Here is a 26,810-nt window from a genome sequence, read left to right on the forward strand (position 1 = left end):
AAGAACCCAAAATTATTTTTATGTGCAAGTAAGAAAATCTTAAAATCTTAACCATAAAAAGAGAATTAAATTCTGCATAAAATTCTAAAATACTATCCCCCTATTTTCAAAGGAATTAGGAACAGAAACAAAAACACCACCCCATTTCATTTGACTTAGTCAAACAGGGCACATTGTTTATGCTTGTCTCTTTCAATCTTGATCATATCAAGATCTTTACGAAGAAAACTCAATGGTTGTCATTTCAGAAATCTCTTGACCACAAGACTGAGTATTCAATGGCAGAGGCATATACACATTAAAGACATCTTAATAAAGATGCAAAGGAAAGCAAAACAACCCAACACACATCTCGGAAGAAGACAAAATGGCAGGCAACTGGTCGTCTGACCCTCTGAAGGCCAAAAATAAACATATCTTTACAGCAAAGAATGAGTCCAGTGAAAGAAAGAGGGGATGGAACGGGGACCGCCGTGGCGAGAGAAGATGCTGACCTGCTCGAATTCAAAGTGCTAGAATCAAAGGTCTAAACGAAAACTCCGACGATGCCTCCAGGCAGAGCCCCGGGCCGCGCTGGGCGGTGCTCAGTCCTCCTTGCGCTCCAGAGTCTGTGCCGCGTGGATGCCGTTGCTGTAGACGGGGAAGGGCAGCGTGGAGAAGAGTCCCTCGGCCGTGGTGAACACGTTGCCGGTGGGCATCTGCGTCAGGCTGGCCGCGCTCACGGCGCCGCCAAACGGTCCCGACATGTTGAGCCGGTGCACGTGGTGGTAGAGCATCTCCATGGGCGTCTTGGGGTCAAGGCCGAAGCCCGGGCTGTTAACGTCCACGAAGTTAACAGCGTGCGCGTTGGGCAGCAGGTTGCCCTGCATGGCCAGGGTCACCTCGGCTGGCGCGTAGCGGATGGTGCCCGTGGTGTAGACCCTCTGCGCGGCCGTGCTGGTGGCCGCCAGCGTCCCGGTCACCCTGTGCACCAGCGGCAGCACGACGTTGCCCGCCTGCAACCTCTGCAGCGCCTCTAGGTCCCCAGTGTACAGCAAGGAGTTGGACGCTCCGGGGCCGCTCCCGCCGCCGCTGCTTCCGCCCCCAGGGTGCTTGTCCCGCGGCGACGCCGAGAGCGGGGGCGACAGCGGGTCGGAGGCGACGGGGGCCAAGGCCGCGGGGGCCGAGGTGCCGAACTGAGTCTTGCGGGCGGCGGCGGCAGTGCCGTCGGCACCGGGCGGAGTGAGGACCGAGTCGGGGATGGCCACGTGCAGCCCCCCGCCGCCTGCGCCGCCCGGCGGGGACGGGAAGTGCTCGGAGCTGGGGGGCTTGGTCATGCTGTAGGGCGACTCATTCCGGGAGATCTCCCGGTTGGGCGGGTAGTTCCAGATGCTGCTGTCGTTGTCGAAGTTGATGGGTTCCGAGATCTCCGTCTTGATCTTGAGCACCGAGGCACTGTTGGGGGAGGACAGCAGCCGCGGGGGCTCCACCAGGCCCGCGTCCAGGCCGCCGGGGCTCGACGCGCTGGACAGGCGCCGGCGGCTGGCGCTGCCGCCCTTCTGCCGTTTCCGCCTCTTCTTGCGCTTCTGGTGCTTGCTGGAGGCCTGCGCGCCCGCCTCGCCCGCGCTGTCCGAGTCCTTGGCGCTGTCCGACGACAGCGACTCGCAGTTCTGCAGCCGCAGGTCCGACTCGCTCTCCACGTAGCGCTCGACCTTGATCTGCATGGGGCCCAGCGCGCCGAAGCCGCCGCCGTCCTCGGCCGCCTTGGGGTTCTCAAAGTCCGAGTGCTCGAAGCTGTCGTCGCTGTCGCGGCTGTCCGGGTTGCTGGAGCTGTGGCCGTCGTCGTTGCAGTTCATGTCGTTGTCGCACGTGTTGCCTGACTTCTTGCGGTCGGGCTCCGGGTCTTCGCTGTTCTCGGACTGGTTCCCCTTCTCGTCGGACTTGGAGTTCTCGTTGTCCTCTGCGTGGGGCCGGCGGCCGCGGGGGGGGGGGGGGTAGGGGGCGGGGAGAGGAGACACAGGAGACAACGGATTAGCAGGGCAAGACCCACCTCTCACCTGCAGGGGTGGGGGAGGGGAGGGCGGAGGTGGGGGGGCGTCGCCTTATCCTGAGCTGCTCCACTGCCTCGGTTACTTAAAGCCTGGGCTTTCCCTCTCTTGAGGACCTAGATTAGAGGGACCCTGACTCAGAAGTGTGGTCCTCGGACCTGCCCGCAGCATTGGCATCACCTGGAGGCTTGCTACAAATGCAGAATCCCAGGCTTCCACCCAGACTTACTGGATCCGATTCTTCATTTGAACAGGATCCCCAGGTGATTCTTAGGCACGTTAACATTCGAGATGTTCTGCGAAAATGCTCACAGACTCGGGAGTAAATAACCGGGAATAAGGTGGTAGTGACACAGAAAAATGATGATTTGCAAGGTGACTTTCCAAAGAGGTCTGCACCTTCCCCTGGTAAATATCTGCTCGTTATTGAAAACCATAGTCTCCATTCCTAAAGTTATTTTTCTCTAGAGCACTGAGCGCCATCTGATTCATTGTATGTTTTATTTTTATTTACTTCTGTCTCTTCCCCCAACTGGAATATAAGCTCCACAGGGCAGGGAATTTTTGTCTTTTTTGTTCACTGCTATATACTATATAAATAAGGAGCAGAGATTGTCTGTTCTAGAACTCTGCCCTAGTAAAGAATTTTCTCGAATGAATGCAATTTACAGGAAATCAGTCAAGATCCTCCCCACCTGCTTCGGCCTCCCTGACGCTGTGTCTGGAGTAGAGGGAATACGGTACAAGAGCATGTTCCCTAAGGACGGGGTTTGTGGCCGGTGTGCCCTAGTCGTCTGGCACATTTTAGGGAGGATAGATTTTCTCAGTGATAGAACCTCAGAACCTTTAGGGATGATGCTGATTTTATGGCTCTGCCTTTGGATGGCAGCCTGGGCTAGCACCTTGGACAAATCATGTAACTACTCCGGCCTTCATTTATTTAGCAGAAAAGGCTGGGTTAGGAGAGGCTTAGGCTGTTTTGCAGCCATAAATTCTATGAGTTATGTGCCCCTTGCATCTATGCGTGTCTGTGGAAGGGGACTGGGAAGTGGAGGAAAAGTAAATTTTTCTATTAGCTTTCCTGTGCTCCAAAGAACGACTCAAAGTTTGCTTCCCAAAATAACTAGGAATGGGAAGGCATGGATTTGTTCAGCATAGATTCAGAAAATGAGTAACAGACGGCACCCAGAAAGAGTCATTTACCGATGCCATTAAGTATCCCACTCTAGAGGTTCAATCCCAGCTTGGTGAGGATGTGAATATTTGGGGCTCAAAGTCACGGTCTGTCTTGGAGCAACAGAGATAGCCCTGCTGTCTGCTTCTGGTAAAGAGGTTGGAGCTAGCTATGGGGTTAGGGCCGGGCTTCTGCTGTATGGAGGACTGACATTAAGTGATGGCTCAATCAATCAATCTCTCTGTATATTTGTGTATATATATTTATATACCATAATATACCTATGTGTATGAATACATACCACAACATGCATATATGTATATATTTATATGCATGTATATATTTACATAACACCACATACATAAACGTGTGTTGTATGTATGTGCACGCACTTATGTAGTGTGTACATCTGTATGTAGTGGTATATAAGTATATATACATATATGTGTTGAGAAAGACTCAGTAATAACTTGATGTGACATATATCCCTATATAAACTTTGACCGGTTGCTTCGTTCAGATGACACTCCTTTGGCCGTTGCCCACCCCTCAAGTTTGGAAAGGCAAGCCGTAACTGCAGAACACGGAGAAGTCGTAATACCTGTAATACCTGAGGTGTCTTTAGAGTCTGACTCAGAGTCGGAGGTCTCTGAGGATTCCGAAGTTTTCTCCGGCAGGTGGGGAAGCTGTGCGATGTCCATTGGCGTGTCCTTGTATTCGGGGTTGCTGTGGAGGAGGGAGGTGTTCATCAAGAGTGCAGATAACCATTCTGGATGGGTTGCTTCTGACCATCTTCTTCCCACTTCCTTGCCCCAAACTTCTGGAGTTTAGAGGGTTTGAAAGACTAAGCATGCAATCATTTCTCAGCTCATCATGGGACTTTTACAGAAGCTTGGATTGCATGCGCTGGGCAACAGGTGCACCTTGCCACAATGACTGAATACCCAAATGCTACGTGAAAGCCACCAAAAAGCTTTCAAATAATCAGGTACCACTGGGGGCAGGGAACTGGGCTGCTTGACATTCCTCCCAGTACCACACCTGGGGGAAGGGAGGATGAGAGAAGCACCCTCAACAATTCATTCCCCTGCCTCCCGGTGTGCCCTGCCTTCTCCTGGGCTCCTGATGAGTCCATTGCTTCAGTACCCTTGTCTTGGCTCCTTGACGGAGTGTCCTCAGCTGTTCAGGTGGCTCTAAGGCTATTGGGAGCGGGAAGTTGGGGGGCAGAGCCCTCAGCACCTAACGATCTGACAGATGCACAGGTGCACCTTGGGCTGCCTGGATTATGGCTACCGAACTGTCAACACACCCATTACAATCACATTTTCATCCGCTCGTGTGGCGTACACCTGTGGCTTGTTAGCTGGAAATCTGATTGCAGTGGGGAGAGTCCCAGTGTGAAAGAATGAAGCTAACCCCATTTGTACAAAAGTGCTTCATTTTTGTTCTATTTTTAATTCAGAAACAAGCCTCCTCTGGAAAAGGGAGTGTGTTCGGTCAGTCAGCGATCTTCTAGAAATGCCACTCCAAGGCCAGGCCAGCATGTGAGCAGTACCAGCTGCGTAATCTGAAGGCACTAGGAAAGTCTCTTGCCTCCAAATGGAAAATCCCTCTTCTGCCCTTCTATCATGGCCAGGCAGCCAGAGACCTTCCATAGGTCTCTATGACTCACTAGCTAATTTCTAGTGAAATTCCTGTATCAAAGAGTCACTGTTTCAGTAACTACACTAAAACTGCAAATATCCCAGGGGGGTTCATTCACTAAGATAACGCATCAGGGCTTTACTCCTTAGTGTGAATTAGCGTCAGCAGCAGAGCTTTCTCTAGATGAGCAAATGAACCAGATGCTGGGAAGGTAGCCTTAGCCTTACACAGTTTCTGTAATTCTACCAGGTGTTGTGAGGGTACAGGAAGAAGACCGGAGGAGCAGTAATTTCAGAACAGGGACGTGCAAGCCTGGATGGAGCCCAGAAGTGAGGGATTCTGGCCAGGAAGAGGGAGCATGGAAATACTGCTTGGGGAAGAACAAAGGACAGGAATGTGGGAAAGAAAAACCAACTTCAGTAGTTGCTATCAGGCCAAGGCCCTTCTTCCTAGACCTCCAGCCTGGAGAAGTGATCCTGATGAGTGACAGACCTGGGGAGCTTCCTCTGCTAAAGCTCATGTATGTCAGTCTCCTTTGGTCCAGATGCCATGTGGGTTCACCAGTCCCTTGTCGGCCAACTCCCAGTCTTCTATTATTGAACCCAGGGTGAGTCTTCAGGTCAGCTGAAACACGTCTGGCATGCCTGAGATCGAGGCTTTTTGAGCCTGAAGGCTGGGCTTTGGTACCCAAACTGCTTCCTTCCTCTCCGTATGGAATGAGGCGGGCCAGGAACACCAAACGCTCATGAGCTTGTACCATGTGATCCTAGGCTAGACCAAGTGTGGATCCAAAGTAGCACCAGCTGCCCTCTCCTCACCCCTCACTCCCTCTGTTTGGGGGCAGAGTAGGAAGTCATGAGGCTGATGAGGCAGTAAGAAAGATCCAGAAGGGAAGAAGTCTCCCTGAATGAGATGAACAACCATAGGGATTACTTTAGTGCCCTAGGCTCCAGCAGCCTGGGGGACGGCCATCCTACAGTCTAGGGTGTCCCTGTTACTAATGTCTACTTTTTACTAATAACGGGTCTCCTTGGCACAGTGAATGTCAGTGCCACAATATTCTGTCTTCTCTTCGGCATGTGAGTTTTTATAACCTGCATTGCATACAGCCACTGTTCCGTACACCTCTAAGTAGAAGAATTCCCTGAGAGCAGAACCCGTCTTGAGCATATCACAAACACAGGGGATAGTTTGCATGAAGAGCAGGCGTTGGAGAAAGCCCCACTAGATACCCATACTTTTACCTTTAGAGAGAATTAATGTAGAGTAGAAGAGGTCAAAAAAGGGAAAAGAAAGTAGATGAATGAAGACTCTTCTAAGTGGTGCACATTAAAGCCCTCTCTAGAGCAATAATCATCAGTGTCTGATTGATACGCTATTGGAAGCAAGCACGTTCACGCCTTCAAGTCGTCACCAGCAGAGGCGAACACACTCTGAAGGGTCAGCGTGCTGATGAGCCACGGCTGTCTGCATCTCTGTCTCAAAGAAAAATGGGATTCGGTACTCCCTGTCGGCATTCTCAGTCAAAGGGCAACAACTTCCATTCATAAGACCCGCTGGAAGTTTTCCTCCTCAGACCCCATGTGGGCCCTGCTTGGTGGCTTTAGGCCAAGAGGAGCCAAAGACTAGAGTGACAGTGGTGGGAGGGAGCCAGGCTGAGCATTTGGATAGCTTCATGGCGGGATTGGTGGAGAACCTCCCAGAAAGCTTGTCCCCAGACGCAGACCACCCAGGCTATGCGTCTTGGTTACTCTGGTGCTAGCCTGAATCCACAGGCAGCAGATGAGGATGGAGAGACGAGGGGTGTTGCACGCTGGAATTCAGGAGGCTGTTGAGCTTGGCTGCATTAATGGATATAAATTGGAGGATGCGTTAAAACAGCGGTCACCCTTGCCTGAGATCCCAGGGCAGGCAAAAGAAGACTGCCTTCGTTTTTACACTGCAATTGTCTCAATTCTGGCAAAGCGACTCCCTTTGCTTACCAACACTTGGCTGTCTGGGGAATCCGACCCTACGTGATACGCGGAGGACTTCAAAGACATGGGATACAGGAGGAATATGAACTCTGCCACTTCTTCCGCATCCCCTTTTCATAATTTTCACAAGGGTTGGAGCGCATGAGTATGAGAACGTGTGGGGGAGAAGGAGATGCTTTTTGAATGCTTCCACTGGAGGCCAACGTCTGTGTTCTTTTTCTGGCCCGAACATTTGTGGGGAAACCAAAGCAACCTCTGCAGAACTGCCCCAAGGTTGGCAGACCAAGAGCTACTGAACATTTCGCAAATCTGCCCTCGAAGTCCCTACCGACATGGCTTTGAACTTTTCCCATTTCTTTGAATCTTGTGGAAAGAAAAGCAGAATTTCCATATAATTCCACACCAGATACTGTCAAAAGATAATACAACATTTCAGCTATTTACCATTGGGCTGCATGTTTTATAACTGAGATGGAAATGAAAAAGAATTCCAAAATATACCTCAGAAGATAATTCACCCAGATGATGTTTTTCTCATTTGCGTTCTTGGCGTTAATAGCTATTGTGGCACTAGACTGTATCCAAATATATCCTCCATTCTTCTGCATCCAACGATAGTACTTTGTCACACATTGGCCCTTATTCAGCACTGGTGAAAAAAACAGAATAGAAGGCATTGCATATTAGGACTGGGACGAAATGGTTATCATCTCTGCAAAATCTGAAGCTTAGAAAGGGGAGGTCCCGGACTTCCCTGGTGGCGCAGTGGTTAAGAATCCGCTTGCCAGTGCAGGAGACACGGGTTCGAGCCCTGATCCGGGAAGATCCCACATGCCGCGGAGCAACTAAGCGACTGAGCCTGTGCACCACAAATACTAAGCCTGCACTCTAGAACCTGCGAGCCACAACTACTGAAGCCCGCCTGCTCCACGACAAGAGAAGCCACCGCAATGAGAAGCCCACGCGCCGTAACGAAGAGTAGCCCCTGCTCACCGCAACTAGCGAGAGCCCGCGGGCAACAACGAAGACCCAACGCAGCCAAAAATAAATAAATAAATTTTTAAAAAAAGAAAGGGGAGGTCCCGCACCCAGCCAGGGGTGCCCCTCTGTACGCTTAATGTAGAATGCCATTAGTAGGACAAATAAAATCACCAATTCAGTGGAGCAGTAGCTCCGGAGCTAGGGTTACTAGCGTTTGTAGCAAGACTTCATTCCATTTTGGACAGTCATGGTGTGAAAGGAAGGATAACAGGACCGCACATCTTTCTGGCTCACAGAACGCCTAATGCACTGTGGATATTGTCAGTGGGTTTGACATCAGATGGGAACAAAGGCAGATTTGGGTGTGATTTATTCATAGCTTCCAGGTAGCTCTCTTTGCGGTTCTGGATATCTGAATGGTTCCAAAGATGCTTTCCTCCTCTGTCTTTGATCATTTCACCTCAGTGTGAGCAGTATCAACCCGTGTCCTTATGTATCGGTTCCTTTTGATCTTGTCGAACAGAATTTATGGTAAGAACTAAATCTACATGGGTCAGTCAGGGGAGATTCTGGTGAGAAATCTGCTGAACGTTGGAACAAAATACATTCCCTCACCAAGTCAGACAGAAACACCGGCCTAAGCGAAGCACAGGTTTGACTTGGCTAGAGCCAAACAGAGTGACAGCTCTACGCAGACTCTGAAATATGGCCCCAAATGAAGGAACAAGTAAAAACAATCAGTAATGTGAAACGGTGCCATTAAATATCCACGGAAAGAGAGCTTTAAAATGCAGATGTTAAAAATGATACTTTAACCAAAATCTTGCCAAGTTGAAATGGATTTGATTTGTATCTGGGCACGCTTGAGCTAGTAAAAGGGGGAAGAGTGCAGTAAATCAGCCCCTGAAATAAAGTGCTACGGATGGGAAGGGTTTAAAAGGATGCCGGAATCGTGCACAACCCGCTGTTATCGCTTGGATACGAATTGCAGAGTCCACACCCCCCGACAGCGCGCCAGCTGGCCGGCCACTAGAGGGCAGTGTGCACTCGTCCACGCTGCCCACTTTTGGCACGTCCTTGTCTCCGTCTGCTAAAATGAAAAACCTCTAACTGCTGTAATAAATTTGGCTAAATTAGCTGCTAAATGGTTATCTCAAGTAATATGTATTTGCATTAATCATCTTGCTCTAAACCAGAACAAGCCAGAGTCCTAAAGACGTAGTAAATTCATATTGTCCATTTAATTATGGCTAATAAGTGCTCCATATACAATAGTTTCATGAAGTACATTTTGATTTTTTTGGGGGGGGGTTGGATGGGTAAAGGGAAGTCACTTTGGAAAAGGGCTGTGTTTAAGGCTGTGGAAGCTCTTCCCATCATCATGTCGGAGCCACTCTTCCTAGCTCTGAAAGTGGTCAAAAATCAAACCTCCATATATTTTATCCATAAACATATAAACTTCAACGCCTTTCTCCCATTCTCTCTCTTTTTTTGTCTCACAATAGACGACATGGATGGTTGTAAAATGTAATACTTATGTCTTAACAGTTGCTTGAGAAAGCCTTGCTTCGATGAGTGCTTCAAAGAGCGGCGAGTTCTATTCAGAAACTATTCTACAGTTCAGGGTATTTTTAAAACCCGGAACTGTCACCTTCTCTTAGTGGTGAGGCTCCACAGGTAGGACGGTACTCTGCTTTTGTAGGCGATTGTAAGTTCTGCCATTCGGCATGCATGGCTTCCCCGGCTCCAAAACTGTGTAGTGAAGCTGAAAGCAGTAAAATACTGACTCTGCCGTACAGCACTTCTGTCAAACCATTGTTGCATGCAACAAGATGTGCTTTTATTCAAATCCTCTCAACCTGGTTAACTATTAATAGAGGAAGGATGGGTTATGAAATTCTGCCCACTGTTTTCACAGAAATACTTAGAGCATCCCAATCAGTGGTTGGTGTATAATTCTACCTGCTGTGTATCTGGAATAAGGGATAATTTCAAATGGTTCTAGTATTTTTAATAAAGGCAAAGAGACTAAGAAGCCCCTTTTATAGAGTCACGTGAAGAAAACACTGAGATGGTAGGCTAGACCAGCCCAGCCTGGCTGGGGATTTTCGACTGGAATTTGACCGAAAGCAGGCAAAATTTAAAAAAAAAAAAAAAAAAAAAAAGACCCCGCAATACAGTGCGTAGCAAGGGGCAAAGTGAGACAGAAACTACAAAGTCAAATTAGACTTTGCAGAATCAGCAGAAAGATCACCACGCCCTGTCCTTCCTAATAATACTTTCTCTTACTTACAAACAAAGAAACAGAGAAACAAACAAAATCTCCTTTCTGAAATGCACCTTTTTGGATTAAGGCAGCACGACTCTGGGTCTGATTAGGTGCATCTGTGTTTCCTGAGAAGATAAATACAAAGTTATTAGGACCCATGATTCCACGAATATTATTTATCACCGAGGCCAAGGGCCATCTAGCAAAGAGAGGAGACCTCAGTGAGAGAGAGGCAGGCCAGGCAAGTTTACGTGATGAAGTGGTGGTGAAAGAGCTGCGGAGAAAAGGACCCCTGAGGGGTTCCCTGGGGAGTCAGGAGCTACTTTGAGTGCCTTCACTTACCGTGGTCCACACCACAGAGCAGATCCAGGGGCCCATCACCCTCAGCTCAAGAAGACAAGTTTAACCTAATCCGTTAATTTGCCCTGGGCCAGCCTGACAAACAGAATTCTGACAAGGTAGACATTCCAGCATGGTCTTGGATCATGACTGTTTCCTGAGGATCAGTGTTTTCTGAATGACACCCCCATGTATCCGTGGGAATCTAGATAACTCAAGATAAGGCGCTGAGTTAGCTCCTATTATAGCATGAAATGTTGACTAAAAGATCACCCCAGTTGCGTCTGTTTTTCGGGAGGACCCATAAAAGTGGTCACAACGGAATTTTGCTTCTTTTAAAATGAACACGGAATAATTTTTGCTTGGGGCTCTAGAATATAAATTTATGATTTGTGGATGAAGCTTCCTGCTTTAAAAAAAAAAAAATCATACTGGCAAATCAGTTGGATCGTTCCAGCTGTGCCAGAGGCAGGATCTGACAGCTTTTCCTGAGCTCATGTGGTCCTAATCAGCTCAGGAAGAAAAGCCACTTTGGTGCCAGTTTGAAAGAGATTTTTAGTTTGTAATAAATTAGACAACTTGAAAAACACAAAAACTTTTTTGATACTCTCTAATCCAGGGCTGCTGTTTTTATTTTGGGGTTTTTAGCTTTAAATAATGGAGAGAAATGAGAGAATGTCTGTGTTAGTCTATTTCACAAAATCCCTTTTGTGGAGAAAACCAGAAATAGCATGATGTAAGTTACTTGGTATGGAAGTCCTTAAAAACCAGTTAATTGTCCCTTGAAAAGAGATAGATCCTCATCAAACCAATGAGCCCAGGACATTCATAACAGTGTGCTCAAACTATAAAGAGAGGAAACCGAGAGAGAGAGGAAATATCTATGAGGATCTTATTTTTAGTCTTACACTGTGATACGGTCTGAGTACTTCTAACACATAACCTGGCATCTTCTCTTTGGCTTATCCCAAAGTTTACTTTTTGCTGTCCAAACCTTTTGGTAGAGCAGCCTACGTGTGCCCACTGAATTCAATGGTCACATCATAACATTTCTAGAAAGATGTCTTTAAGACTGTGCAATAGGGATTAGTTTTTATTTAAGGGTCTCAAAACACTGAAATGGCCTTTTCTTAGGTTTTAGAGGGTAAACGTGAAGACACAGCGAGGCTGACTGTGTTTCTCCCAGGTGCCCTTTCAGTGTTGGATGGTCTCAGGTATAACTGTGGATGCCTCTGCTACTGCACGGCAACTTGCTCCTTTGAGCCCTGAAGTCCAGGATGTAGCCAATTGCTTGGCTGTAATTGCTCAGCTCTGAGGAAAACCAAGAAGTTGTCATCAGTACTGCTCCACCTTCCAAGCTACAGGTGCCTTTGAGTTACAGACTGTGCTCTTCAGAGGACAGAAATGACCCTGCATTTGGGAGAAGAAACTACTAGAGACAAGGAGAGACTTACGTCTTGCTGGGGAACCATTCTAGCCCTGCTCATTTGACCATTTTTGTCTCTAAGTGTCAAAATACCACCCACCCCTAATTGTGAAGGGAGTGGCAAATGCAGTTCAATCCAAAGAAAAACGCTTATGTGTTAGAACACGTGACCTTTTACATCACATACGCACTTTGCCCCACAAAGACTGGATGCTCAGATTGATCGACTATCTTTTTAAAAAGTCACCTGGCCTCTTGGTTTGAGCTTAGTGGCAGGCATACAAGAAATGTACTCCTTATAGAGAAAAACTAGCCCCCCCCCCCAAATCTGATGAGCTCTTGCTGGAGTGCACATCTATGGCTCTGCACGCAGTGACCAACAGAGGGATTTCAGTGTTCCTTAGGAAAACTTTGTCCACAGAGATAGACTGATGATTGAAAGGACATAAAGGAAGCCTGTGTCTGTGGCAGGAACATAACTCTGTTAGTAACTCAAAACAAATCAGTCCAAGTTTGCCTTCAGAAATATGGAGGAAAAAAGAGAACATGGTCTCTTCCTGTTGGGCTGTTCCACAAAATCAAAGCCAAAGATTCTAAATAGTGAGTTACTTGTGTCTTCAAAAGAAGGAAGCAGTCTAATTCAGTCTGAAGAGGAGATGAAGAAGACATCTCAAAAGCGGTCTTTTAGCAAAGTGTCTCACAAAAGGACATTTTAGAGGTTTGCATATGCATTAAAAAGCTGTAATACTTGGTGTATTCAGGTAAGTATAGAATAAATAGGAAATGGTGAGATCATCGGAGATTTTCACACTTGACATTCACACAGCTGAACAAAGAGCTTCATTATCGTCACGGCAATATGAGGGTGCATCTGCTGCTCAGCTCACCCCCCCTTGAGCTACCTTCATCAATGGCTGCAGAGAATGGGGAGTGGGGGGTTTTCTGCTAGATACTCAAAAATTAGTTTTGAATTCACTAATGTGGAGAGCGTGGAAGTTAGGGGGTGTGTGCTCGAATCACACTTTCTACTTAATACCACCGTTGGGTGCTTGGCTGTAGCTACCGGTTTTTCTTTCTACATTCACAAAACTGGCAGATGAAACATGAAAAAGAATACTGACTCTTTAATCTCTGCTTCTCCACCTAAGGCCCAAGGCAGGCTGACAGGGAACTTCATTCTGGAAACAGGACTTTTTTTTTTTTTTTCTTTTTTAAATTCTGGATTACTTTTTCTTCTGCTTTTGAAAACTGTGGGCTATAGGGAATGAACCTGACATAGACTTAAAACAAGAACAGGTTTCTTTATCTAAAAAGTCATAGTCCTTGATGCTTACAGAGGTCATTTTCAAAACCCACAAGAGAGACAGCGTTAGAGCCAGGAACTGTGCCTTTAGCGCTTTATTTACTTACAATAGAGACAGTTTTTCATTTAGAACTGCTCATAGGATCAAGCCAGGCTTTGATGCCGTGCAGACTTTCCTATAGATTTTGCAATTAGTGAGCTAGATGTCTTAAATAGCAGGCATCCACAGATTGGTTTTTGGTTTTTTTGTAAATTTACGTGCTGAGCAATATTTGATCAAATTGAATGCTATTTGATACTTTGATGTGAGTTACGAGCTTAAGGACAGAAGACCGTGGATGGTCTGTGAATGACTATGCATCATCTATGGATTTTCCCCCTAATATCCTAATGACAGGCCCTGCTTGAATTGCTATCTGTGTGATTTATAACCTCAGAAGAGGTTTTTTCCTATATCACCGCCGCCGACTGACAGATTTTTATTAACTGTTAATACTGAATCCTGTAGAAAACTTTCCATTGATTGAGAACACATCAATTTGTTAAGTTTAAAAAATAAATTCCCCTTTCCTTGATGATAACGTGTTGAGTTGGAGACCAAGGCTTTTGAACATTGAGGGGATCACGTTCTAGGACCGGAAGAGTCAAAGGAATTGTTGGCACGAGTGACATCCGAGATCTCAGACTTTTTTTAAGCTGTTTTCAGTCCAGTCAGGGAGTTTCAGTACTGTTTATTCCTGACCTGAAATAGTTAAGAACAGAGTATTCTTTAGCCTCCAAACCTTCTTTTTTGTGGGGGGTTTTGTTATATAAAGGGACACAGTGAACTCTCGCGCATGGAATTAAGATTTATGACTAGGAAATCAGGGAAATGGTGGATTTATCCACTCATTCAATAAATAATTGTTTTGAATGTGCCTCTCTGTGCCGGGCACTGGGGGATAGCAAAGTTAGCAAAATCTGTCACTGGCCTGAACTCCTGTCTGAGTCTGAACTGGTCCCAGAAATTCTGTCTCCCTTCCCGGGGATTGGTTTAGGTTTGGAATATGATGAAACACTGCACAACGAGACTCAGGGGGGAAGTCTCTCTACTGTGGGAGACTGTTGAAAATGTTTTCTTCCTTCTGAAAATAAGGATTTACTTGTCTTTGAACGGGAGTCAGATGCTTATCAGTCATTTTTACTAGTAAGTTTATCATGGTGATGATTTATGGAAAGTGGCGTGGAGGCCTATGAAAGCACAGCAGGTCCAACCTGGCCTGGGTAAATCCTTCACCTTCCTTTAAAAATGAAGAGAGGGCTTCCCTGGTGGCGCAGTGGTTGAGAGTCCGCCTGCCGATGCAGGGGACGCGGGTTCGTGCCCCGGTCCGGGAAGATCCCACATGCCGCGGAGTGGCTGGGCCCGTGAGCCATGGCCTCTGGGCCTGCGCGTCCGGAGCCTGTGCTCCGCTACGGGAGAGGCCACAATAGTGAGAGGCCCGCGTACAGCCAAAAAAAATAATGAAGAGAAATGGAGTACTGGGGAGGTTAAGCTGGGATGGAGGGAGACCTAAAAAAAGGTAAAAAGATGAGGTGAATCTTTTAAAATTTTTATTGGAGTATAATTGCTTTACGATGCTGTGCTAGCTTCTGCTGTAGAGTGAAGTGAATCAGCCGTACGCATACCTATATCCCCTCCCTCTCGGATCTCCCTCCCACCCCCTGCCCACCCGTCCCACCCATCTAGGTCGTCACAGAGCACCGAGCTGAGCTCCCTGTGCTTTATAGCAGGTTTCCACTAGCTATCTGTTTTACGCATGGTGGTATATATATGTCAATCCTAATCTCCCAATTCGTCCCACCCTCCCCTTCCCCCTTACAGGCAGGTTTATTTTATGTCTCTGGCAGACTCTGTGTTTCTGGATGCAGTCGTGTCATTAAGCCTACTAAATATCTTGAGCAAGAACTATCTAAGTGGTGAGGCACAGGTATACAAAAACTAGTGTTCCGTAAAATCGGGACTATTTAAAGGAGCCCAGACAAATGGCATGTGTTCAGCTGTTCTGTGGATCGTCAGAAATCCTGGTACTTTGTTGTGAAAACATTACAGATTCTCCCAGGTAGCGGTCACCGTCGAGTGTCCTCTGAACAGCTATTCCGCCACTTCTTCCTGGGTAATAGAACTCCCATTTGGGGCTTTATGTGTGGTGGTCTTCCCCCAAGTCTCAGGAGGGATAAATGTTTGTTTAAACCAGCCACAGTCATTCCCTCCAGCGTGTGGCTGAGGCTGGGACATTTGATGAAATGCTGGACAATGAGACTTTCCTGGAGGGCCTGTGAGAATATTTTCTTTTCTTTCAAAAAATGAACACAAAGTAGCAACTGACCCTTTCCTGAATTTGGACATTGTCCTGTGAGGAACTGATCATTGGCTGTGCTACAGCTGTCTTTTGATCATGAAGAGAAAGTGAAGACGATTACAGAGGAAGTTGAAGTCATTTTTACTTGGGTTTTCTGTTACTTGTAATCAGGTGGGTTCTGGCTAATGTGTCTCTCCCCAAATTTGAGGAGGCCAGAGAGGGGGTGGGAATTCTTCAAGAGCTTCAAATAAACTGCTCTTTAGTTAACCCTATATTAATGGAAAAATGCTGTATGCTAAACACATACACAAATTAAATCCTATGCTGCTCATTTGTGTTTAAAAAAAAGTTTGAGGGCTTTTTTTTTTTTTGAGATATGCAGGGTGTCATTAAATCAACATTTTAAAGAAAGTGTTTTTTAGAAAAACGATGTCATCTTGTTCTTCATTTTGTATAAAGTACAAGAAGTACTGGAATTGATTTTATTTAGGTTAATTGATTTCTGTGAAAATGGATGATTTAGAAGTACTGTTTCGTTTTCTTGATCATGCTTTATGAGAGCAATGGGTTAGTTACTCTCAAGTATCAGGTGTTTCTGTTATGAAAATAAAAGCAGCTACTAACTGAAATAGTAATAAGGAAAAGCCCAAGAATCCATGTTAGAATTGCATTAGAATATATCAGTCAAGGGCTTCCCTGGTGGCGCAGTGGTTGAGAGTCCGCCTGCTGATGCAGTGGACACGGGTTCGTGCCCCGGTCCGGGAAGATCCGACATGCCGCGCAGCGGCTGGGCCCGTGAGCCATGGCTGCTGAGCCTGCGCGTCCGGAGCCTGTTGCTCTGGAACGGGAGAGGCCACAACAGTCAGAGGCCCGCGTACCGCAAAAAAAAAAAAAAAAAAGAATATATCAGTCAAATCAAAGATCTGGCTTTCTCTCTGAGTAGAGAGAAAAGATCACGTGCTACGTTTTGCGTCTTTTCGTGTGCTCTTCAAAGCTTGGGATGCCCTCAACACCTACCCGACGCCTACCCCCATCATATCTCCTGCCATCATCTTCTTTCAATGTCCAGGGAAAACGTGCCTCCTGGAACTTCTTATCCTTCCTTGGTGGCCCCCACCTCTGGGGCTTCTTTGTTTTGTTTACACATCGTGATAGTCCTCATTTTATGCCACCTTTTCAAAACTGGCTGTTTTCATGTTGTCCTCTCTACCAGTATGCAAGCTGCTTGAAGGTAGAGACCATGACTTAGTTATTTTTTAAATTTATTTATTTATTTATTTTTTTGCGGTACGCGGGCCTCTCACTATTGTGGCCTCTCCCGTTGCGGAGCACAGGCTCCGGAAGCGCAGGCTCAGCGGCCATGGCTCACGGGCCCAGTCGCTCCGCGGCATGTGGGATCTTCCCGGACCGGGGCACGAACCCGTGTCCCCTGCATCGGCAGGCGGACTCTCAACCACTGCACCACCAGGGAAGCCCGACTTAGTTATATTTTAAACTTTATAGCAATACTGCGAAGCTTGTATGTAGTAAGTACGCACAAATGTTAGTTGACCTTGAACAGGGAAAATATGACTGTTCCTAGTCACACGTGCAGCCAAGTACATGGAAAAATATTAACCTGGGGAAAAACTAAAGACCTCCTTCTGCTTACAAGTTGACTACTACTGCTTAATATTAACTTTCTCCACTGCAATTTAAAACTTTACATCTTTGTAAAGAAGTCGATCTCTTTACCAAGTAATCACACTCGTTTCATTGAACACTGATTGAGATGCCCTCAGAGCCACTTGACTATTCATATTTTACTACTATTACTAAAATTCATTCAATTGGAGGGGGGTAAATGAAGTCCTTAAGATCGTTAGTCGATCTGTATTTACTTTTACTCCGTGTAAAATAAGGCCTTCTAAATACCAGCGTAGTCAGGGCTTCTCAAACTTTTACATGAATGCGAGTCTGCTAGGGATCTTGTTAATTGCAGATTTGGATTCAGTAAACCTGAGGGTTGGCCTGAAATTCTGCATTTCTAGTATGTAGTGGAGCAGGGATACTCAGCTGGTAGGTAGGTCCTTGCTGGTCTCTGTTCTCTGTGTTTGCCTGACCTTGGACTTAAAAAGCTAAAATCAGCACTTGCTGAAAAAGAAAAAAAGATGTAAAGTAATAATACTAACTCACTCCTGGGAACTTTCTTTCAGTCCAGTGGTTAGGACTCCGAGCTTCCACTGCAGAGGACACGGGTTCGATCCCTGGTCTGGGAACTAAGATCCTGCATGCCGCATGGCACGGCCAAAACCAAAACCAAAACCGAAAAATACCTAATTCACTCCTGCATAAAAACCTGACTTTATTTTGTCTCCATTTGACAGTCTTTTTAGTTAGTGGACAGGCACATGATGTAGGCTGACTTGGCTTCTGAAAAAAAGTCAGACACGGCAGCTATTAAATGCATCTCCTTTCATGTGAATTTTCATAATCATATGGAAGAAGAGGAAAAACTCATTTGCTCTGGGGGGAAAATGTCCAGCCAATGATCAGGTGGCAGCTCAATCCCTGAAGACCCAGCGCTGGAGAAAGCTAAGATCAGGAAATAGAAAACGTCCCCTGTGCCATCTGCATTTGGTCCAGCCATCAAACTTCACACCTTCCCTTCTTCCTTCACTCGCTGCTTCCTTTACTGCATGCGATGGCTGCATACCCGAATCAACAATTACATTCCCCCTTTGTTTTTGTGGCAGATGACAAATGCATGGAGGACATCTTGTGTTTCCTAGGCAGGCAGGGCACTTACTTTGATTGATGCTCGGTTGTGGAAAAAAATGAGCAGGGAAGGAATTACAATGGAGGGCCTGCAGACTGGAAGGGGATATACTAATTAGTCCTGCATTAAGCAGTCGGCTTGCATTTGGTGATGAGACGCCTTCAGGAGGGAAGTGTAGGGGTTATTGGTGCAAAACAGTGTGGAATGCATTATGCCAGGTAGCAGTGGATTCATTTTGTTAGGATGTATAGAATTTTGTAATTAAGAGAGAAACAGGCTACTGTATTCTTTTTTAACAGCTCCCCAATATATTGGGTAGGCCGTGCTTTTTAACTCTAATGATCTCATAGACAAGCTGAAAAGTCCTCCTCTCTTTCTGAAATAAATCTTCCAGAGTTTCCTCATCCTGGATCCAGTTCTAGGAAGGGGAAACTGCCACCACTTCTATGCTTGCTGGCTCTTTCTTTCTAAAGCTCCACTGCTCCAGAGCCCGAGCCTTGACCCTTGCTGCTGGGACACAATGTAATAAAGAGAAAGGAAGTTTTCCCTCAGGCCACTCTTTCCAGGTTTTAGAGAGTCGTTGCTGATGTGACCTGGGAAGAACCCTAAGGATATCTCAAGGCAAATTCAGCATCTTCCATAGACAGGGGCGAAAGCAAAATGCAAAGTGTGTTCCTCTGGTTAGCATGTGTGGTTTGCCCTTCTATTTTCTGGGCTATAGGCAGAGGCAAAGCAGTACACGGTGAGGCGTTCTCATAATTCAAGAGTGACACAGATGCTCTAGGTAACGGGAGTGTGTGACTCCAGGGAGATGTGACTGGTCATCTTGAGGTCAGTACATCCTGAGCAATGGAGAACTGGAGGGTGATAGGAAAAGGTGCTCAAATAATTGCTAATATGGGTGATTTAAAATTCAAACCTTGAAATGTTGATTTGCTCAATTTGGCCTGAAGAATCAATGAAATTGGGTTCAGTGACTCCAGCGAGGTGGCTTAGAGAAAAAAAAAAAAAAAATCACACATGTCTTTGGTCACAGTATGATAGAAGAGGACCTAAACTTCCTTGAGATCCCAGTGTAATTTCACTAACCCACCGTGTTGGTAAAGATAATGATTCCTAGTGATTCTTTGTGTTGAAACCCAGTGAACTCTCAGGCGTCTCCTGTTAACCTAGTGGGCGAGTAAATGGTCCAAAGTTTTTGGTTCAGTTTCTCAGAGTTGTCAAATCCTGGTGCAGCTGAGATCCCCTTTTACTTTTCTTATTCTAGAAACAAGTTCATCTATGGATTTACAGATGCCTAGGCTAGCAAAATAGATCTAAGTGATAAAGATAGCATTGTGAGTTAGCAGAGGCTGTCGAGTCTTTTTATTTCTTTAAGTTTTATCCATAAACTGGAGCATAAGACACATCTCAAAATATCAGAAATACGATCAGATGACTACAACCTGCCTTTCATGGACAGAACCAGGAATTGTGCCAATAGCTCGAGGAAGAAAAGCTAAATAGTTAATGTGGTTTATTTTTTAACCATCCCTTTGTTTTAGAATTCTATCTTATTCTTGAGCTGATTCCATGTCACCATGACCTTCTCCTGCCAAGAAGGCACAGTTAAGGCATCCTTCAGTAATAGCCTAGGGCTTTGGACAAGCGAGATGCTTTTTTTTCAATGTTTACACAACCAAGACTTATTACATGCTCTGTCATTTTGTTACTGGGCTGGCTTTGGTCTGAGAATTAGGTAAACATCAGACATTCCATCACATAATTTTAGACTCAATCTTACTTTATAATGATGTTAATGTTTACTATACAAAGAAAGATGCATTTGTATATTTTAGCATTTTATTTCAGTCACAGAATGCAAAACCTGACATTGGCATCAGTTTGATGTGTGTGTGTGTGTGTGTGTGTGTGTGTGTGTGTGTGTGTATGATTGAAGATATTAAGCACTACAAGAATGCTGAAATTTCAATCTGATTAGGATCAAAATTCTTCAGGATCAAAACACTCCTTTTCCTCCCCCTACAGTTTTACTAATTGTGTGCTACTTGACATTGTGGAGTTATTCCACAGCGTGATAGCTGAATATGTGAAGTATATTTTACTGTGCTGAATTATCAGCTCATTCTATTTGTTTTTCATGTGTTTAAGGTTATTAAAAGAACTTAAAATTAGAAGTCATGTGTATGAGTTGAAAGACTGAACTCAATCATTGTTAGCAGATGAAATCGTAAAGCGATAGCCAGCATGTCAATATCAAGTAGTGAAAAAAAAAATCACAGAATTTGAAAGCATACCTTCTCTGTTCATTAGTTGGCAAGATACCAGAAAAATTAGGATACTAACACAATAGCGAATGGGGGACGGAGTTGTTTATTTTCAGCACTCTCAAATTACTCCAAGTACTGAAAACGAGATAAAAGTAGATCGGAAAGAATGGCATCAACTGTATTTGTTGGAGACCTTGCTTTATGGGAAGAAATGAACTGCCCTGGCTCACTGTTCCCGAGGAATTGTATTTCTTCAAGCTGTAAATCAAATCCCGGAGAGATAGCATGACGTTTTCCAAATAATAACAGAGGATGACAAAGTTCCTTTTTGTCAGCATCAGGTTTCTGAATTTAGACCTCGATTAAGATTCCAGAATGAAAAAGCGCCCCCCGCCCCCCCCACACATGGTCTACGACTGTGTCTTACAAACAATACATTCATTTTCAAAGTCTGGATCTCTGGCATATCCGCATCCCAAAATATATTCATAGCTTCCTCCAAACATCCTGATTTTTCTCCATTTTCTCTAAATTCCCAGCTACAAAGAACCTGATGTGTCTTTTCAGGAAACAGCATCATTTCTTCCCCCAATTAATTGAAGAGCCATCTGCTTCTGTGATACCCGACATCCATTCGTTCTTAGCAACAAGTGTGTTCCCTAAATCGCTGGGGGGCCATACCAAGGCATGCACTCTGGGTTGGGAGTAGAATCTGACAGAGCAGCCTCACGGGCAGGATTTTTTTCCCAGAGACACAGTATATACAGAATTTGACACTGACCTTGCTCCCTTGTCAGTGTTGCTAATGCAGGGTTCAAAACACAGTACAAGGGACTTCTCTGGTGGCGCAGTGGTTAAGAATCCACCTGCCAATGTAGGGGACACGGGTTCGATCCCTGATCTGGGAAGATCCCGCGTGCCGCGGAGCAACTGAGCCCGTGCACCACAACCACTGAGCCCGCCCGCCACAACTACCGAAGCCCGCCTGCCTAGAGCCCGTGCTCTGCAACAAGAGAAGCCACTGCTCGCCGCAACTAGAGAGAGCCCACAAGCAGCAATGAAGACCCAACACGCCATAAATAAACAAACAAATAAAAAACACAGTACAAGATGCCCACAGTTTGAGACTTCGGCTAGCTTAGTGTCTCTCCATTACGCTTCTGAAGATCTGAGTTTGAAATGATTAAACAACTGCAAAGGGCGGGAAAGATCTGAAACAGCTCTCCTCAACCGTGGCCAGAAAGGGAAGAAGAAGTTAATACAGAGGCCACCTGGCTTGTTTTACTACATAAAAGCTTCTGCTTCAAGCTGTGCCGTCTCCTTTGTGTCCCCTTGCATGTATTTAAAAGTGGAGCTCAGGACCGGCTTTAGAACCTTCTAGGACTACAGATGGCAGGGCCCTCATTTTCTAGGAAGAGTCTACCGAATGGTCATAAAAAGAATCTCTTGTTGGAATAGGGCAGCCCTTTCCGAAGAGGTCCACCAGACCAGTGCCTCTTGCCTGATGGGATTGTCAGAACCCTTGCACACATAGTGAAAACAGCCCTGCTGAGTTTGATGAGGGAAGAGTGCCTGAGGACGCTGGTGTGTGAGTTACTGCTTGGACCCAGTTGGAACACTGCTGGTCCTGCTTTGCTTAGATGCCACAAAAGGTGCCTCGGAGGTGAGCCTGCCTGCCAGGAGCTGGGAACCAGACTCAAAGAGCTGAGCTGAGTTTCTCCCTTCCAAGAGTCGGGAGATGGAGGTACCTGCCCCTCTAAATAACCCTCTTTCTGGAAATACAGTGAAAAGTCAGCACCTTTGAGAGCTGCCGTATCCACATGAGACACTCTGCCCCTGTCCCCGGGCTCCCCCCTCATCCCAGTTTTGCTGCTAGTCAAGTAGGAATTTTTATGCGGCTCTGGCCTAGTTGAACTTGTCTTCTCCCATGTCTGTTTTGAAACTGAGACCACAGATTTCACGGTGGAATTTGCTCTCTAGAAAATGAAAGGGTCAAAAAGGCACTTAAGACAAAGATTCCCCCATCACTTCGTGGGAGAGAGAGCACAAGAGACCACGAAATCCCGGGTGAGCGCCTGCAGAGCCAGCAATTTCTCTGGGCCCGGAGGCCCAGCTTTCAATCTAATCCCAACAAAAGTTGGAGCGATTTATGTCTCACTTTTTCTCACTGCGCGCTGACAGGCATCTCAAACGTACAGGAGATGTGAAGGGAGAAATTGGCATGGAAACCAAAAGGGCATCTGAGACTGTTGACTCCGGCTGGGATCAGCTGTCCCCGTGCATAGGAGGTACTTACAGTCCAGGTGACTGTGCCTGATGCCCTCGACGTCTTCAGCGTGGATGAAGTGGTAGCATCTTTTCCCTACAATGTCTACAGGAGTCAGATCCATATAATCACTAATCCTACAAAGAGAAGAACACAGGCTGGAAATCAGAAGGGAGGGGAAATAGAGAAACTGTTAAATGACTTAGAAACAAATATACTGACAATTTTCATTATACCAGGGTACCTGTGAGGACTTGGCACTGAGGGAAAACCTTTTTTAGATAAAATTATTTCCTTTAACATATGAACAGTCTTTTTCTAAAGTAGGAACTGTGCTAGATCAAGCAATTGTGTTGAAATAATTAGATAGGTTTTTCTTTTCTTTTTTTAGTATCAGAATACACATTGAGACAACATAATTCTATGAAATTATTGAGAATCAGGAACAATGCGAGATCCTCATTAGAGGCCAAGATAATTCAAGGTTACATAATAAAATAAAAACATGTTATGTTTATACCAAATGATTAGAGACACCTTTCATTTAAACAGATTGGTCTTCTATTGGGTATTTCCATGAAAAAGGGCTTCGGCTGCTTCTTGGCACAAAGTCCAAATTGGCATTTCAAGGGATATAATTTAAATGCTGAGACATACAGATGCCTGGGGGTATTATCTTTTCTCGTCTGAGTCATTTGGGAGCTCAGCTTTCACTCCGGCCCCTTTTAACTGGGACTTTGTGGTGGATTCCACACGGAAACTTTTAAACCATCCTGGCAGCTCTGCCAGCCTTGTGCTCGACCGTACGTGTGTGTGTGTGTAAGCTTCTGTCACTGTCCAGCCGGCAATGTCCTCAGGCAGGAGCACAGAAAAAGAACAAAAACTGGGAAAAAAAAACGTTGGGGGAATCTGCCTGGTTTACACGAACACGCCAAAAGGCGGCTTCTCTTCCTCCCTGTCCAGGTTCAGATTCATTTTGGTCCATCCCGAAGAGAATTTATCTTTTGTTTAATTGATTCCCTTTACTGCCCCTGTTCTTTTCATGGTTTCTGACTTATCAAATATGAAGTGAATCTTTACGGCACCTTTAAGAAACCCATGAGATTGCTGCTGGGGAGTGAAATCTGACCCCTAAAGACAAGGAAATAAGAAACCAAACCAGACCAAAATGATATGGAAAGGAATGAAAATACACTACCCAGTGAGTGAATTGCTCAACATCTAGCAATTTAAATCATATTTTGGGCCAAACTAGAATTCTTGGAGGTTTTCTCAGGATTCCATGGTTTTCTGGTACGAAACAGATTAGTTGGTGTTTTCCTAAAACCATTAAATGCTTTCCAAGCACAGTTTATACCCGCTTTCTGCAAACGAGGGAATCAGGATGTCATTAAAGGCCTTCGTTGGTGTTTCTGGAATTTGCCCGCTCCTCTGAAAGCATCAGATGTGGGCTTTGCCCAAGGCTGTCTTAGGGATCTGCAGAGTTAAGGAGCGGACTCTGTTTTCTAGTTAGCAGATCCCTAATTCAACTATGAACCCTGGGAAAAAGGCACTCCATTCTTTTAGGGAAGACAGTTCTTTATTTTTTATTTGAATGAAATCCTTCAAAACAGTGGAAGCACTTTTGTACTCTCAGAGCCTGTTACCGTGGTGCATGTGACCAGCTCAGTGTTCAAAGACCTCTTAATATATGTGTAGAACGCTCTAGACCAGTCTGATGACCTGTATCAGGATCAGAAGCCTGATGGCATCTTGTACGCCGAGCCTCAGTTTCCTTATCTGTAAAACAACTTCAGAGGCTGGTGAGGGGATTAATGAATGAAATGACATGAATGTAGCACAGTGCTTGACACACAGGTATGCTGTTCCCTCAGATTCAATATGCAGTTGCCTTTAACGGGGATCCTTTTTAATAATGACTGTCATCTTCAGTGGAGGAATAATGCTGTATTGTACTGGCTAATAAGGGGTTGTGGAAAAAACATTTTTTAATGGGAAGAGAAAAGCATAAAGTGGGTCACAGAAAGTGATCTCAATTACTAGAGTGGCACCATAAGGCACTCAAGTCCATGGAGTGCATCAAAAGAATTAATCAACCTGTGATAACAGGAATGAGAATTAGATGATGGCTTGGGGACAGGACAGTCACTGGGAGTTCCGTAAATAAGATGAGGCTTCGTCTTTTTTTGCGGGGATTGGTGGTTGTGAATCTAAGTCGAGGGAGCCGACGTATGTTTCCAAAGACGCAAAGCCATACTCCATCCCCTGGCTGTCTACCTGCCTCCCTGGGTGTCCAACATTCTAACTTTTAAATCAGAGAAGAGACCGCTTTGTGGGCTGTAGTTGCGTTCTTTCATGGCTGCATGTGTATGAAAGTTCCACCTCAGCGGTTATTCCGATTCGTTACCATTTAGCCTGACTTCTGAAGAAAAATTAGAGACAAGGAATGCGGGGGGATCCCACAGGAGGCATGGTTTTTGAATATGGCAGATTGGGGTTCAAATCTTGGCCTCAGTCAAGGCACTTGACCTTTCTCTCTAAGCTGAAACTGCGTGGGGCCAGTGGACACAGGGGCAACACCGACCTCACAAAACCGTCCTCAAGCTTCAGTGACATAGTGCATCTAATGCCCTTCGCATATGGCTGAGGGTGTAGCAAGTGCTCAATAAATGTTATCTCTCTTTATTATTCCTGGCCAACTCTAGCTACTCATTCTGGCAAACTCAGCTTTCCTGATTCTCTGTGGCCATGGCAGAATACCTTAGACACGGCCAAGTATACAGTCATGATGAGAAAATTTTAATAAATACCCCCAAAACTTGGAAAATAGATTGAGTTACTCATTAAATAATAGTGACAGGTTCATGATATCTTCTACCCCCCTGAACACTAAAAAGCTCAGGGCGGGTACTCTTTTCCCATGGTGAATTCTTTCCTCTGAATCAAAGCTTGACCGGAAAGGGGAGGCATTTCTAACTTGATCTCAACATCTTTAGCGCTTCCTAATGGACTGAATGCAGGTGCTGTCTGTCTTCCTCTTGGCTGGGCCCTGAAGAGGTCAATTTCCTAAGCCACTTGACCATTCCTCTCTTTTGTCCCCCCCCCCCCGCCCCGAAGGCAATCACAGGACTCAGCAAAACATGTGCTGCCTTCATGCCTGACGATAATCTGAGCCACAAAAGTGTCCCCACAAATTAATTCGGTAATTCTCCCCGTGGCACCAGGGTGGACGGCGTCGCCAAGCTTCCTTCCCACAGCCGACGCGTGTTCGCCTCCCCTCCCCCCTCGCCCCCCCCCACCCCCCCACCCCGTGATTCTCTCTTCTTCAATTCAGTCTGATGATGGGCTGGTGACTTCTGGGTGAAAGGTCTGAAGGGGCACTGTCCCATTTCCTTGTCCCTTGCTTTGTGCTCAATGGAAAAGTGAACTTTTTAACCAGAGGCTAAAAAGTCCTTTTAGAAGAGCTCAGTCTGCCAAGTCATACGTATGATGAGTCATCTTTCTTTAATTTATCACAGTGAAATCCTCAGGATTACAAAGCGTCATTGAATAGTTTTACAAATTTCTTTTTTGTCTTTTTTCCTCTGGGGACCTCAGATTCTCATTTGTCTCTACATGTTTTGTGGACTGAATGTTTGCGTACCCCCTAAATTCGTATAGTGAAATTCTTACCCTCCATGTGATGGTATTTGGAGGTGGGGCCTTTGGGAGGTAATTAGGTTTAGATGAGGTCAGAAGGATGGAGCCCCCCATGATGGGATTAGTGTCCTTATAGGAAGAGGAAGATCAGAGCTTGCTCTCCCCTATATGAGGACACAGCAAGAAGGCAGCCCTCTGCAAGCCAGGAAGAGCGTGCCCCCTCAGGAACCTCAGCAGCCTGTACCTTGATCTTGGACTTGCCAGCCTCCAGAACTGTGAGAAATACATGTCTGTTGTTTGAGCTACTAGTCTATGGTAATTTGTCCCAGCAGCCTGAGCTGACTAGGACAAGGTGCTCAATGCCTCTGTGAACACTGCCTGTCATGAGGCTGGGTCCTT

General features: G+C 45.8%; 1 protein-coding gene across 2 annotated transcripts in view; it reads right to left on the minus strand.

The window, feature by feature from the left end:
* Window positions 1-283: 283 nt before the first annotated feature.
* Window positions 284-26,810, minus strand: part of NPAS3 (neuronal PAS domain protein 3) — an 836,192-nt gene continuing 809,665 nt past the window's right edge. Inside the window, exons 8-11 of one of the 2 annotated variants that reach the window (XM_060004701.1) lie at window positions 22,803-22,909; window positions 7,323-7,470; window positions 3,812-3,927; window positions 284-1,939 (exon numbers count right to left, since the gene is read on the minus strand). In XM_060004701.1, the coding sequence (XP_059860684.1) occupies window positions 585-1,939; window positions 3,812-3,927; window positions 7,323-7,470; window positions 22,803-22,909 (1,726 nt within the window). In that variant the 3' untranslated portion in view covers window positions 284-584. Of the gene's footprint in view, window positions 1,940-3,802; window positions 3,928-7,322; window positions 7,471-22,802; window positions 22,910-26,810 lie in introns of both variants that reach the window. The other variant, XM_060004700.1, reaches the window with a different exon arrangement.

Source organism: Delphinus delphis, chromosome 2 (assembly GCF_949987515.2).
Source record: "Delphinus delphis chromosome 2, mDelDel1.2, whole genome shotgun sequence".
In the NCBI taxonomy this organism is placed as follows: domain Eukaryota; kingdom Metazoa; phylum Chordata; class Mammalia; order Artiodactyla; family Delphinidae; genus Delphinus; species Delphinus delphis.